General features: G+C 44.8%; 1 protein-coding gene across 4 annotated transcripts in view; it reads left to right on the top strand.

Moving 5' to 3' along the window:
- LOC131709355 (E3 ubiquitin-protein ligase TRIM7-like) overlaps nt 1-14,825 on the top strand; it is an 84,326-nt gene that overhangs the window by 21,098 nt on the left and 48,403 nt on the right. For 3 of the 4 annotated variants that reach the window (XM_059011812.1, XM_059011811.1, XM_059011814.1), the window contains exons 5-11: nt 871-975; nt 4,032-4,136; nt 5,373-5,588; nt 6,212-6,346; nt 6,717-6,741; nt 9,558-9,584; nt 9,675-9,701. In XM_059011812.1, coding sequence (XP_058867795.1) covers nt 871-975; nt 4,032-4,136; nt 5,373-5,588; nt 6,212-6,346; nt 6,717-6,741; nt 9,558-9,584; nt 9,675-9,701 — 640 coding nt within the window. The remainder of the gene's footprint in view (nt 1-870; nt 976-4,031; nt 4,137-5,372; nt 5,589-6,211; nt 6,347-6,716; nt 6,742-9,557; nt 9,585-9,674; nt 9,702-14,825) is intronic. The other variant, XM_059011813.1, reaches the window with a different exon arrangement.

The following is a 14,825-nucleotide window of genomic DNA, read 5'->3' as shown; positions in this document are numbered from 1 at the left end:
CAATAAGCTACTAACAACCAAACGAGCAAGATGGGCTGAATGGCCTCCTCTCGTTTGTAAACTTTCTTATGTTCTTATGTTCTTATATCCAGAAGTCCCGTGTGTTTCTGCTTCCCTGCACTTTAAACCAAAACATACTCATAAATATATAAACAAGTTCTCAAACCAAGCAATAAAATAGAACACACTTGCTACTAACCACCAGCAGTGCTGCAGCCTTCTGGATAAACCTGAGTCCCATGTGTCTCTGCTTTCCCTGTACACCAGCAATGCTGCAGCCTTCTGGATAAATCTGAGTCCCATGTGTCTCTGCTTTCCCTGTACACCAGCAATGCTGCAGCCTTCTGGATAAACCTGAGTCCCATGTGTCTCTGCTTTCCCTGCACACCAGCAATGCTGCAGCCTTCTGGATAAATCTGAGTCCCATGTGTCTCTGCTTTCCCTGCACACCAGCAATGCTGCAGCCTTCTGGATCAATCTGAGTCCCATGTGTCTCTGCTTTCCCTGTACACCAGCAATGCTGCAGCCTTCTGGATAAACCTGAGTCCCATGTGTCTCTGCTTTCCCTGCACACCAGCAATGCTGCAGCCTTCTGGATAAACCTGAGTCCCATGTGTCTCTGCTTTCCCTGCACACCAGCAATGCTGCAGCCTTCTGTAATCACCTATGCCTTTATACAGGGGTTTTCACTAACCCACCTGTGTTAGCCCTTTCCTAGCTTGACTGAATTGACAACTTGTATTAGCCATGCCACACTACAGTAGTTTTATATATGAATCTATTTTAGTAATATGAATGTGAGCATCTACAGTAGAATAGTGAAGATCTGAACCCATCCTGAAGGTTTGTAATTATTCACTCATTCCACAGGGGTCTGATAGAAAGTCCAGACATCAAGAGGTTGGTGAATGGAGCCTGGAAGAGTGTCGACACTCCATCATGGAGCTGGCAAAGGAGATGAACAGAGTCTTGAAGGTACAGAGAGGGAGGGGAGAGAGGGAAGGAGGGATAGAAGAGTGAGCAGTATTGGTTATTACAGAGAGGTGGAGAGGGGGGGTGAAAAGGCGAGTCCTGAGGTTACAGGAGAGGAGAGAGGCAGAGGGGGAAGAAGGGCTGAAGTGGGGTGTCAGCATGCCATCGTGTCAGATAAAGCAAAAAGCTTAGGAGTCTTGAAGGTACGGAGAGAAGGGTGTGTGTGTAGGGGGTGGGGGGATTGGTAATTAATGTAGCCAACAAAGACGTTCATGTATAGAATACGGAACAGAGTAGAAACAGCATTAATTGAATTCCATTTTTAAATGTAATTAAGCAATAAAGAACACTGGCGTGTGATTTGAGGATTGTGAAAAGGATTGTGGGAAGAGACCGCAGGCTATTCATCATTTAAACCCCAGCAACACAAAAAACACACACGGCTCATCTTTGTGCCTCTACTGAGAGAGTCTAGCAGTTCAATTCAAACCCACAGAGGCACCGATTCTAATAAACAAATGTAGTGTCCATCTGCATTCTATATGCCTAATATTCCTGACTACAGTACTACCAGTTTAACCTCGAGAGTCAGTGAGTATCTGTGTCTTAAATGAGTTACTGCTGTTTGAAATGCCAAAGAGTTCTATCTTAGCTTGAATTGTGGGATGCCGTTCCGTGCCATCTCTCCTGTAGGTGAAACCAGAAAACACATGAGATTATTATACAGAGCTAACAAAGGAGTTAAACAGTGTCTTGAAGGTAGAGAGAGGGTGGGGTGAGGGGAGTGTGTGTGTTTGAAGGGGTGAGGGGAGTGTGTGTGTTTGAAGGGGTGAGAGGAGTGTGTGTGTTTGAAGGGGTGAGGGGAGTGTGTGTTTGAAGGGGTGAGGTGTGTGTGTGTGTTTGAAGGGGTGAGGGGAGTGTGTGTGTGTTTGAAGGGGTGAGGGGAGTGTGTGTGTGTTTGAAGGGGTGAGGGGAGTGTGTGTGTTTGAGGGGGTGAGGGGAGTGTGTGTGTTTGAAGGGGTGAGGGGAGTGTGTGTGTGTTTGAAGGGTTGAGGGGAGTGTGTGTTTGAAGGGGTGAGGGGAGTGTGTATGTGTTTGAAGGGGTGAGGGGAGTGTGTGTGTTTGAAGGGGTGAGGGGAGTGTGTGTGTGTTTGAAGGGGTGAGGGGAGTGTGTGTGTGTGTTTGAAGGGTTGAGGGGAGTGTGTGTTTGAAGGGGTGAGGGGAGTGTGTGTGTGTTTGAAGGGGTGAGGGGAGTGTGTGTGTTTGAAGGGGTGAGGGGAGTGTGTGTGTTTGAAGGGGTGAGGGGAGTATGTGTGTGTTTGAAGGTGTGAGGGGAGTATGTGTGTGTTTCAAGGGGTGAGGGGAGTGTGTGTGTGTGTGTGTGTTTGAAGGGGTGAGGTGTATGTGTGTTTGAAGGGGTGAGGGGAGTGTGTGTGTGTTTGAAGGGGTGAGGGGAGTGTGTGTGTTTGAAGGGGTGAGGGGTATGTGTGAGTGTGTTTGAAGGGGTGAGGGGAGTGTGTGTGTGTTTGAAGGGGTGAGGGGAGTGTGTGTGTGTTTGAAGGGGAGAGGGGAGTGTGTGTGTGTGTGTGTTTGAAGGGGTGAGGGGAGTGTGTGTGTGTGTGTTTGAAGGGGTGAGGGGAGTGTGTGTTTGAAGGGGTGAGGGGAGTGTGTGTGTGTTTGAAGGAGTGAGAGGAGTGTGTGTGTGTTTGAAAGGGTGAGGGGAGTGTGTGTGTGTGTTTGAAGGGGTGAGGGGAGTGTGTGTGTGTTTGAAGGGGTGAGGGGAGTGTGTGTGTGTGTTTGAAGGGGCGAGGGGAGTGTGTGTGTGTGTTTGAAGGGGTGAGGGGAGTGTGTGTGTTTGAAGGGGTGAGGGGAGTGTGTGTGTTTGAAGGGTTGAGGGGAGTGTGTGTGTGTTTGAAGGGGTGAGGGGAGTGTGTGTGTGTGTGTGTTTGAAGGGGTGAGGGGAGTGTGTGTGTTTGAAGGGGTGAGGGGAGTGTGTGTGTTTGAAGGGGTGAGGAGAGTGTGTGTGTGTTTGAAGGGGTGAGGAGAGTGTGTGTTTGTTTGAAGGGGTGAGGGGAGTGTGTGTGTTTGAAGGGGTGAGGAGAGTGTGTGTTTGTTTGAAGGGGTGAGGGGAGTGTGTGTGTTTGAAGGGGTGAGGGGAGTGTGTGTGTGTGTGAAGGGGTGAGGGGAGTGTGTGTGTGTGTTTGAAGGGGTGAGGGGAGTGTGTGTGTTTGAAGGGGTGAGGGGAGTGTGTGTGTTTGAAGGGTTGAGGGGAGTGTGTGTGTGTTTGAAGGGATGAGGGGAGTGTGTGTGTTTGAAGGGGTGAGGGGAGTGTGTGTGTTTGAAGGGGTGAGGAGAGTGTGTGTGTGTTTGAAGGGGTGAGGGGAGTGTGTGTGTGTTTGAAGGGGTGAGGGGAGTGTGTGTGTTTGAAGGGGTGAGGGGAGTGTGTGTGTTTGAAGGGGTGAGGGGAGTGTGTGTGTGTGTGAAGGGGTGAGGGGAGTGTGTGTGTGTGTTTGAAGGGGTGAGGGGAGTGTGTGTGTTTGAAGGGGTGAGGGGAGTGTGTGTGTTTGAAGGGTTGAGGGGAGTGTGTGTGTGTTTGAAGGGATGAGGGGAGTGTGTGTGTTTGAAGGGGTGAGGGGAGTGTGTGTGTTTGAAGGGGTGAGGAGAGTGTGTGTGTGTTTGAAGGGGTGAGGGGAGTGTGTGTGTGTTTGAAGGGGTGAGGGGAGTGTGTGTGTGTTTAAAGGGGTGAGGGGAGTGTGTGTGTTTGAAGGGGTGAGGGGAGTGTGTGTGTTTGAAGGGGTGAGGGGAGTGTGTGTGTGTTTGAAGGGGTGAGGGGAGTGTGTATGTGTGTGTGTTGGGGTTGACTCTCCTCCATTTAGCTAACGAAGGAGTTAAACGGTGTCTTGAAGATACAGAGAGGCAGCTTTGACAGCAACAGTTAGGTGCAGTTTAGGAGTTTCTTTGTTGTTTCATTCCTGTTCAATTTCAATTAAAATCACTGGTTTCTGCAGTGCTTGTGGTTAAATTCATTGTTTTAAAGATTTCTTATTGATTGATTTCAGAACTCTGCCATTCCTACCCCTGTGTCCAGTGAGGATACGTGCAGCCTGGAAGAGTGTCGCTGCTTCATCATGAAATGGGCTGGCGAGTTGGACAAGCTGGTCCAGGTAAAGAGAGACACAGAGAATGAAGCTCGAAGTGGAGACAGGGTGCAGTGAGAGCTGAGAATCAGGTTCACAGGCAGGGTGCAGTGAGAGCTGAGAATCAGGTTCACAGGCAGAGTGCAGTGAGAGCTGAGAATCAGGTTCACAGGCAGGGTGCAGTGAGAGCTGAGAATCAGGTTCACAGGCAGGGTGCAGTGAGAGCTGAGAATCAGGTTCACAGACAGGGTGCAGTGAGAGCTGAGAATCAGGTTCACAGGCAGGGTGCAGTGAGAGCTGAGAATCAGGTTCACAGACAGGGTGCAGTGAGAGCTGAGAATCAGGTTCACAGGCAGTGAGAGCTGAGAATCAGGTTCACAGGCAGGGTGCAGTGAGAGCTGAGAATCAGGTTCACAGGCAGGGTGCAGTGAGAGCTGAGAATCAGGTTCACAGGCAGTGAGAGCTGAGAATCAGGTTCACAGGCAGTGAGAGCTGAGAATCAGGTTCACAGGCAGGGTGCAGTGAGAGCTGAGAATCAGGTTCACAGGCAGGGTGCAGTGAGAGCTGAGAATCAGGTTCACAGGCAGTGAGAGCTGAGAATCAGGTTCACAGGCAGGGTGCAGTGAGAGCTGAGAATCAGGTTCACAGGCAGTGAGAGCTGAGAATCACGTTCACAGACAGGGTGCAGAAGTAATACTCTTAAAGTCAAATTTATAAAATTTAGCAGTTTCCCATATTATTACATAGTGCTGCATGAAGGGATTTAATTATTCAGATGAAGCTCATCACTGGTGCGGCTTATTGGTTTTGATTGGGCTGATTGACCATTCCAAGTGAAACAACTGAAGAAGATGCTTTGAAGAAAAAGTCACACTTTGCACAGTAGTTGTGTGGATTTCATGTTCTAAGAAAGCAGCACAAACCCAAGCAGCTGTTTCTTCGCTCGTTTCACTCTGATGGTAAATCAGTCTAATCAACACCAATGACCCTCACCTGATTGTAAGCAGCTTGATCCGAATAATACTTCTACCATGTGTTGTGTTTGCTGTAATTTCCCATGCTTGCATGTGCCTTCACCATCTCATACAAAAGTAAACCTTTATAAGGGACGTGACGAGGATGCAGACTGACGACCAAATGAATCAGTCAGTCAGCTACATATTGCAAGTGTTATCCCCTCTGTTCTGCTGGCTGATTTCACAGAGAAGGGGAGCTGCTGCCCTGAGAACACTGATATCTAGTCTGGGTTTGTTGTGTTCATAGACACCAAAGCAAAGTCAGAGTGCTGGACAGGTTGAGACAAGAAAAGGAGCAGAGCTGAGAAACAAAGAGGATCTTCCAGGACCAGAGGGGGAGGAGCTGAGTGAGGGGGCGGGGCAGAACCAGGGGGAGGAGCTGGACCAAGAGGAGGAGCAAAGACTGAAGGACGGTCACGACATCATCATGCAGTGGGCAAGAGAGCTAAAGACAGTGCCAGAGGTAAGATTTTAACACATTTCAACAGCTGGGTCTAAACACACTGTGCATGAGTGCATCTCAAAAGAGGTTCCTGTATCTCATTCCTACACACCCACACTGCTAGTGATCTGTTCTGAACATACTGTCCATGAGTGCATCTCAAAAGAGGTTCCTGTATCTCATTCCTACACACCCACACTGCTAGTGATCTGTTCTGAACATACTGTCCATGAGAGCATCTCAAAAGAGGTTCCTGTATCTCATTCCTACACACCCACACTGCTAGTGATCTGTTCTGAACAGGATATCTTTTTATTTTTCATTCATGAGTTAATCACTGCTATAATGTAAGCACATGCAGTCATTTGCTGCTACAATGGGGATAGATTAATTTAGTAAATCTCACCTCTGATATCAGGTAGTTTTTCACAGTGAGGCTCCATTTAGATTGGTATGCAGTGTTGACAGGGAGATAGCAGAGTGCTCTACCGTTTTGTATTCACAGCCATGGCAGGGATGTATGATACTGACATGCTTCTGTGATTCATTTCAAAACATTGCCCAAATCCTTCTCTAGAGTTCCTGACACACTGTGGTCTGGAGTGAACTCTCCTTATCCTCTAATCTCTATTGTCTTTAACCAGAACTCTGTCTCAGCGGGGGAGGCTGTGGAACAGGGTGTTGCAGAGCTGGTGAAGGAGTGGAAACGAGGCAAGCTGAGTAACATCTTACCCATCATGGAGTTCATCATGTGGACCCTGATCAAGGAGGAGGCAAAGGTGAGAGCAGCAAGATAAACCCACAGCAGAACTCAGCTATATACTTGTACATGTGCTTTGTGTCACAGTGGAGCACACAGGGATAGGGAGATGATCATTTCTATTCATTAGCAGACAAACAATCCTTTTATTAAACTGCACTTAATAATACTTTGCCCTGTGTTAATATCTGTGCTATTTGACAAATACGTCAACTACTACAAGTCTCTGTCAAATGGCACATATATATTAACACAGGGTAAAGTATAATGAATTGATAAAGAAGACACTCAGACAGGCACATATGTTAACACAGGGCAATGTGTAATGAATTGACAGCTGGTACACATTCAGTTGTTTCTCTCTTGACTGAATTGTCGTTGTTTTTTAGGGAATGCTGAAATCTCAGAATATTGGTGAGTACGGCAAACCTGCAACATGTTATAATTCATCTCTGACCGTCCAAACACAAGATTGTCTTGATGACAGAGAACTCAGAATCATCACATTCCTGTTTGTGGAACAAGAAAGACAATAACGTTCATATAAGTTATAACAATACCTGTAAGATGTTTGGACCTTGCTGTGCTGTTTCACTTGAAATAACTTTCAGTACTTTTTTGGCAGTTTTACTGTCCAAAAGCTTGGTGGTGTTTTCATTTTTGGCTTCAGTATCTGTATTACTATCAGTGTATCTATAATTATTACTGTCCTGAAGCTTGGTGTTATTGTTTCATTTTTGGCTGCAGTCCCTGAATTAGCACCTTCATTGTTTCCAGTCAGGTAGCACCATGATAAACTTCAATAGATGCACCTATTATTCTCAATAAAGAGTCTCCCTGAGCTCACTTTTACACACGTAGCTGCTCAGGCTGCTAGGAAACGGTCTGCCTGGTTCAAGTGCAGCCGTGTCACCTGGGATCAATGAACTCAATGGCCCGTCGGTTTAGACATGTTTTTTTTGTATTTTATACACTATTAAATCGTTTTTTATTTCTGTAAATGCTACTGCAAGGGTAATTGTATACAGAACATGAATTACCAAGACCAGTCAGAACCAGTGTGCAGTTGTCATCTCGTACCCTTTTCTAAACCAGAAGCCTGGTCTCTCTGAACTATCATTCTGGCACTGTGTGCTGTTGTTTTATTCATTCATTCAGGTTTTTATGTTACTGTAATAATCGAAAAAAAAGACTTACAAACACAGCTGAATTATTAAAATAACAACTAACTCTGAAAAGCGTCTCTAAAAGAAATAAAACAGCATTTCACCTTTCTTTTTTTTAATAAAGGTGTATTGTTATTGTTGTTGTTGTTATTAGTTTTAATAACTGTTTGATTTGCTGTGTGTAGTCTAGACATTATTTTTAATTTTATTTTGTCTGTATTTATCCTTTTATTCTCGACTGTGGGCAGGACCACGTGTCTTGAGAAGGCATCTCTTGATAAATAATTAGCAATGTTTATAATAAACATGATTCTCAGTATTGATATCCTCACTAGTCATTTTAGAACAGCGCTAGCCTGAGTGTCGTTCTCCTCCAATGACAAGGAGGCAGTATTTGAGTGACAGGTCACTTCTTCTGAGGGGAGCAGGTTCATCTTGATTCCTGCTGTCTTTTGAACACAAGACGATGTTATTTCAAGTTAAACTTTGACGGGTGGAATTGTATTTCCGGGATGGAAATTGAAAATCCATGAAGGATTCACTCAGGGAACCCAACAAGGAGACGAGTCTCTCCGAAATGGGAAACGAGAGAATCACAAAACACAGCATGGGAACTTTCACAAGCAAAACACAGCATGGGAACTTTCACAAACAAAACACAGCATGGGAACTTTCACAAGCAAAACACAGCATGGGAACTTTCACAAGCAAAACACAGCATGGGAACTTTCACAAGCAAAACACAGCATGGGAACTTTCACAAGCAAAACACAGCATGGGAACTTTCACAAGCAAAACACAGCATGGGAACTTTCACAAGCAAAACACAACATGGGAACTTTCACAAGCAAAACACAGCATGGGAACTTTCACAAGCAAAACACAGCATGGGAACTTTCACAAGCAAAACACAGCATGGGAACTTTCACAAGCAAAACACAGCATGGGAACTTTCACAAGCAAAACACAGCATGGGAACTTTCACAAGCAAAACACAGCATGGGAACTTTCACAAGCGAAACACAGCATGGGAACTTTCACAAGCAAAACACAGCATGGGAACTTTTACAAGCAAAACACAGCATGGGAACTTTCACAAGCAAAACACAGCATGGGAACTTTCACAAGCAAAACACAGCATGGGAACTTTCACAAGCAAAACACAGCATGGGAACTTTCACAAGCAAAACACAGCATGGGAACTTTCACAAGCGAAACACAGCATGGGAACTTTCACAAGCAAAACACAGCATGGGAACTTTTACAAGCAAAACACAGCATGGGAACTTTCACAAGCAAAACACAGCATGGGAACTTTCACAAACAAAACACAGCATGGGAACTTTCACAAGCAAAACACAGCATGGGAACTTTCACAAACAAAACACAGCATGGGAACTTTCACAAGCAAAACACAGCATGGGAACTTTCACAAGCAAAACACAGCATGGGAACTTTCACAAGCAAAACACAGCATGGGAACTTTCACAAACAAAACACAGCATGGGAACTTTCACAAGCAAAACACAGTATGGGAACTTTCACAAACAAAACACAGCATGGGAACTTTCACAAGCAAAACACAGCATGGGAACTTTCACAAACAAAACACAGCATGGGAACTTTCACAAGCAAAACACAGCATGGGAACTTTCACAAACAAAACACAGCATGGGAACTTTCACAAGCAAAACACAGCATGGGAACTTTCACAAGCAAAACACAGCATGGGAACTTTTACAAGCAAAACACAGCATGGGAACTTTCACAAGCAAAACACAGCATGGGAACTTTCACAAGCAAAACACAGCATGGGAACTTTTACAAGCAAAACACAGCATGGGAACTTTCACAAGCAAAACACAGCATGGGAACTTTCACAAGCAAAACACAGCATGGGAACTTTCACAGGGAAGGTAGCATTGTTAATAATTGAAAACGAATGCTTGAACAACACTATGAAGTTTAGACTGTGATACTGGATCTTTAAAGAGATTCATCTGTACTTCCAGCTGGAATATTGATTCAATTCTTTGCCGACTCTGTCTTTATCTCTTCACACAGGTGCTGGGAGATCCATCCCTGATTTAGGTATTTATCACTGTTGCAGTTTTGTTGATTTTCAGGTGTTGCATTCTACTGTTAAGAATATTTCATCTATTTTTCTTTCATTTTTTCTAGTCTGGCAGTGGATTCACAAGGCATCAGGTACTCTTTAAGTTTACTATATTTTGCTGAAGTCTGATATTTCTGATTGATTTTTGGTATAACAGTTTTTTCTAGTACAGAGGGACAGCCCACTGTCAACAAATGATTTAATTTGGTCGTTGACAGTGGGCATCTCCTCTCTGCTCTACAGTTTTTTTTAAAGCCATGTTCTCCCCTCTCTCTTTTCTTCCCATCCTCCCTCTCGCTCTCTTACACCCTTCCCCTTTTCACTACCGCCTCCTCCTCCTCCTCCTCTTCTTTCCTTTTCTCCCTCATCTCCTTTCTGTTTTACTGTCCTCCCTCTCTGCTCTCTTCCCCTGCCACGCCTCTCCCACTCTCTATTCACCTCCTCTCTTCTCTCTTCTCCTCTCCCCCTCTCTCTTCACCTCTCCCCTCTTCCCCTGCCTCTCCTCTCCCCCTCTCTCTTCACCTCTCCCCTCTCTTCCCCTGCCTCTCCTCTCCCCCTCTCTCTTCACCTCTCCCCCTCTCTTCTCTCTTCTCCTCTCCCCCACTCTCTTCACCTCTCCCCTCTCTTCCCCTGCCTCTCCTCTCCCCCTCTCTCTTCACCTTGTGGTGGAATTTTCTGCATACAACCGAGCAGGCACCGGTCCCGTACTGAGGGAACGATTGAGACAGAGACAAGTTGGAGCAACTCACACTTTATTAGTCTGCAGACTGGAGCATTCAACAGAGTAACACAGACTCTGCAAGCAACCGCAAAGAAAGCTCAAAATACACTAAGTCAAACAGTTCCTTATATAATCAGTTTTTGCACAGAGTTCATGACTTGTGGTAATTCTTATCTTCCTTAGTCAGCTCAAACCAACCTTGTGGTATTCTTGATACTGTTGCCTACCGACTTTTCTGATTGGTTGATTTTTCTAGTTGCTAGGGAGAGAGTGTCTATCAGGTCCCACAAAGTTGATTCCCCTAATACAAGAATATTAGCTAAGTGACTGGGGAGAAAAGAGGAATTATCGCTGTCTCAAAATATTATCATTTGAGACAGTGTCCTATTCTCATGTCGCTGACTCATGCACTTCTCTGAAAACAGGGCTGCTGACCCTTGGCCACATTCCAGTGTGTTAGTTCAACATTGTAAATCTAATACTTTGTTAACATCAAACTTCATATAATATCATTATTCAGGTTATACAAATCACAGAGATCACCCAAACATATTAGATTAGAACTCTTCGTGCGATTATTCTATAATTCCTCTATCACATTCCCTCCTTTTGTAAATATTATTACAACTATTGTTAGATAGAATAATTATACAACATCGTCAGCCATATCACTGAAAGGGTTATTATCTTCATTGCATAGGTTCTCAGTAGTAAGCAGTGGCATAGTTAGGTGGTGTCCAATGCTTTGGTGCACAGTTTCTTGATGCATATTACAAACAACATTGGCTAGCCCTGTAAGTGATCTCTTGTTTCTTTAAACACATATTTCAAATAACAGACAATAACATAGCAATAAGCAGTACCAATAATGAAATAAGCGAGGACGCATGTCCCACCACATTCCACTAGTCAGCCCAGTCCACTCCAGCACTTTCTCCAGCTAATCCACATAGGATACCCCACCCGCATAATCGGGCACCTGCTAATATTAGTTGACCAGTGTTGCCCGCCAGCGACGCCTGCACTCTAGCTATCACTACTCTTGAGTGAACGTCCATAAGCTGTGTTACTGTGTGCCAATGCCATCAGCATACCTGTATGATTAATTGTCTTCATCCATTCTTCAGCATCTTTGTTAATGCCTGTGATGTTAATAAGTGGAGTGGGGTGCATGTTCAGGTGTCCCACAGTCACAACACCCTGTGGGTGAAAACACACAGCCGGCGACATGAGGCATACCTGGCCGCTACTTCCCACCCCCATGCTTGAGGTGATTACACACCATGTTCCATTCCTCATCTGAGTGCATCTTTCGTACCCTAGCTTTGGGTGTACCATTGCTTCCATCATTTACATTGACAGGTTAAGGCTGCCAGCATGGTCACACAGAACAGCATCACCAAATTCAATATACTCAGTGGTCTTGAAGTACAGGGTGGCATTTTGGGCACACTGACCAACCCATGTCTATTTGTGGGACGGTAACCCATGTTCCAATTACTACCCCTAGGTTACTGACATTTATCCCGGTACTGTGGTGGACCCGACTGGTGGCATGTGGCACTATTAAAATAAAACAAATATCTTCATCACATCGTTCAGTACATATCAGTATCCGGTCATATCCCACGCAACACCTGTTCTCTCCAAGCTGTCAAATTTACATCTTCAATTATTGCGTCAACCGTCTTTCACCAGTCATTTGTTCAGCCATGGCCAATCTCTGAATAGCATCACCTGTTTTCAGAAACCGGCCATGGTTTTCATTGTCCTGCTGTATACTATCTATGGAATTGAGGCTTGAATTCACAGCCCCGAACCACCCAGCAATGTCGTCAATCAGACCCCTCCTTTGATGGCCACCTGCGTTACGTTGGCAAGTATCCAATTCACGATTAAAGGTTTTATTCAATATTTTAGTTAATAGTCTAAACTCACCACACCTTTTGGTGTATTGTCGTTTGATATCTTCAATGTTTATTCTTACCAACGTTTACAACCAGGTTACTCCCATCACAAATGGTTTTGCCCTCCCCACAGCTAGCAACCTGTCTGGGGGAGAGGGCGTTAACGGGGGACATTGAGTGGAGTGGAACTGTAGCTTCATACCTCCCATATACCATGTATTTCACACTCTGTGTGCTATACTTTGCCCTGTCACATTAACACATGTCCAATCATAAGTATCGTGGGTGCACCCCCACATTCTGCTGTTTTTGCTCTCGACTTGTTGCATTAGTTTGCTCCTGTTGTCACTGTTTGGTATAGGTTTTTTTTTTTTTCGTCCAGAGACAGTCCACCTCCAATGACGCGTTACTGCTTACAGTTCAGTTGCATATTGACTCATACTGGACCCCTCCCACTGTTATATCACAAGTAGGACAAATAGGACATTGTTCAAACTGTGCTGGAGTCATTGCATTATTCTGGCTTATCAAACGCACAGGTTGCCACGTTCCCTCTATGTCACTCTCGAAGGGAAGTGGTCTTTGTTTCCATCCATTACCCTGTCGTTGTCTAAGGATTCATGTGCAGTTCTTCCAGGGGGCCCCCAAAGCTTGTCTCTCTGTACACGCCTCATTCCACGCCCAGAGGTGTGGAATCCTCTCCGACTCTGGAATGACATAATACCTGGAACACAAATCATGTTACTGTCCTTTGCTGCTCCCGCTGTCTGTGGAAAGAGATACCATTAGTTTCAGGATATTCAGTGTCAGCAAATTCAAACTGAGATGTATCCACGCGATGGTACCGTTTGGTCTGTGTCCAATGTACTCACTTAACCCCATGTAGGAGCTTCACTGCTACACTAGTTTGTGTCACCATCAGCACTATGTATTAACCAAACCATTGACATCTCTTTTCCCTCCTTGTGTCTATTTTGTGTGTCTATAATAGACTGCTGTTTCTTGCCCGGATCCTTAATAGACCCGTCGGCACTCAACCTGTTTATTCGTCTGTCCTTTTTTTTTTTTTTATCAATGCATTCCGTTTCTATCTGTGCAAGTATAACAAAATATATCTACTGACACAGCTGCTGTTTTGTGGTTAACAGGAAACCGCATTGCTTCCTTAGCTGGCTTGTTCACTTTTTCGTTGCCTAAAAACAAAAAATCTGTTCCTTGACTGTGTGCTTTCACTTTAGCTGACTGTGTGGTTTGTCCAGTTCTTTTACTTGGTAGCATTCATCAGACTTCTGGTGGCAGTTATTTGCCCTGTGTCCTAACTTTCCACAAGTAAAACATTCACCATTACTGTAATTCCTCCCCCCACCTTGCCACGGCTGCAATAGGGGCGGGGGTGCCAGGCGTTCCAGCTTTTTGTCTTTACTTGTTTTCTTATTCTGCACTGTTTGCATCATAAGTTCCTTTTTTTCCTTTCTCTTCACATCCACACACACACACACAACCAGACCCGGGTCACTCAATCACATCTCACAAGAAATTCCAGTTACACAACAATGCCGCAATCGGCAAAACACTAGACCTTACATGTCCGTCTACCAGGACTTAATTTACCCTCTGTCAAGTCTCAAGTCTTGGTCCAGCAAACACCCATGAGTGCTTTAAATGCTTAGTCGAAGTACAAACTCAACTGTTAGCGACTGGATCCACTAAATATTGGGGATGGTAATTAAAACATACTCATCCTCCTTGGACAGTCAATAACAGACAAGCCAGCGCGACAATTAATTGCAAATTGTTTATTATGTTAAATCTGTAGTGGGGTCTTTTGGAAGGACTCGACGTGACAGCCCGTAGCGCCAATCTTATAAACTTTGAATACGCAGCGCGAAGGAAGTCAGCAAGTGCATTCAAAATACAATTCTGACATTCGCACTCAATATAAACCACATGTGCACATAAACAGATAAACAAACAGAAAGGAACAAACACAAAAGATGGACTATTAGTTCAGTAGCTTTTTTTAGGAACAAGTTATTACTTCAATTCGCTTCATGAACGATAATCATTCCTGGGATTTCAACAACCATTTACCTTACACAGAACTCCCAGTCCGTTTCTATAATGAGCTACGTTACTTGCACTTAATGTTCCTCTCAAGGAGAAACTTGTCCTGGCATTTTACGTAGCACCAGATCCTCCAAACTCAATATAAATCGCCCATTTATTGTAATATTTTCCTTTAAAACAAGAATCTACCATTCATTCTAGTCCACTTAATACGAAAACTTTTCAGACAAACACGCGAAACACTCAAGATCTCATCATCATCCCGAGCACTCCACAATAAGACGTCTATTTAATTTTGGTTCCCTACCCTGTACTAGTACAAGCCACTGTGGCTTTCTTTGTTAGATCACAACCCGTGCTCCCGTGCAGTGCTATGACAGTTCTCCCATAATCTGCCTCACCGTCACGGGGGTTAGTGATCACAGCCTCACAGTGCTCTGACTACTTGGTCTCCTGTGTAGTGCCAGCAACAGCTTCCGTAAACTGCTCTGCTCACAGGGTCAGCCTTGTAGTTCTCTGGG

This window comes from Acipenser ruthenus, chromosome 43, assembly GCF_902713425.1.
Source record: "Acipenser ruthenus chromosome 43, fAciRut3.2 maternal haplotype, whole genome shotgun sequence".
In the NCBI taxonomy this organism is placed as follows: domain Eukaryota; kingdom Metazoa; phylum Chordata; class Actinopteri; order Acipenseriformes; family Acipenseridae; genus Acipenser; species Acipenser ruthenus.
This window is presented reverse-complemented; position numbering and strand designations above follow the sequence as displayed.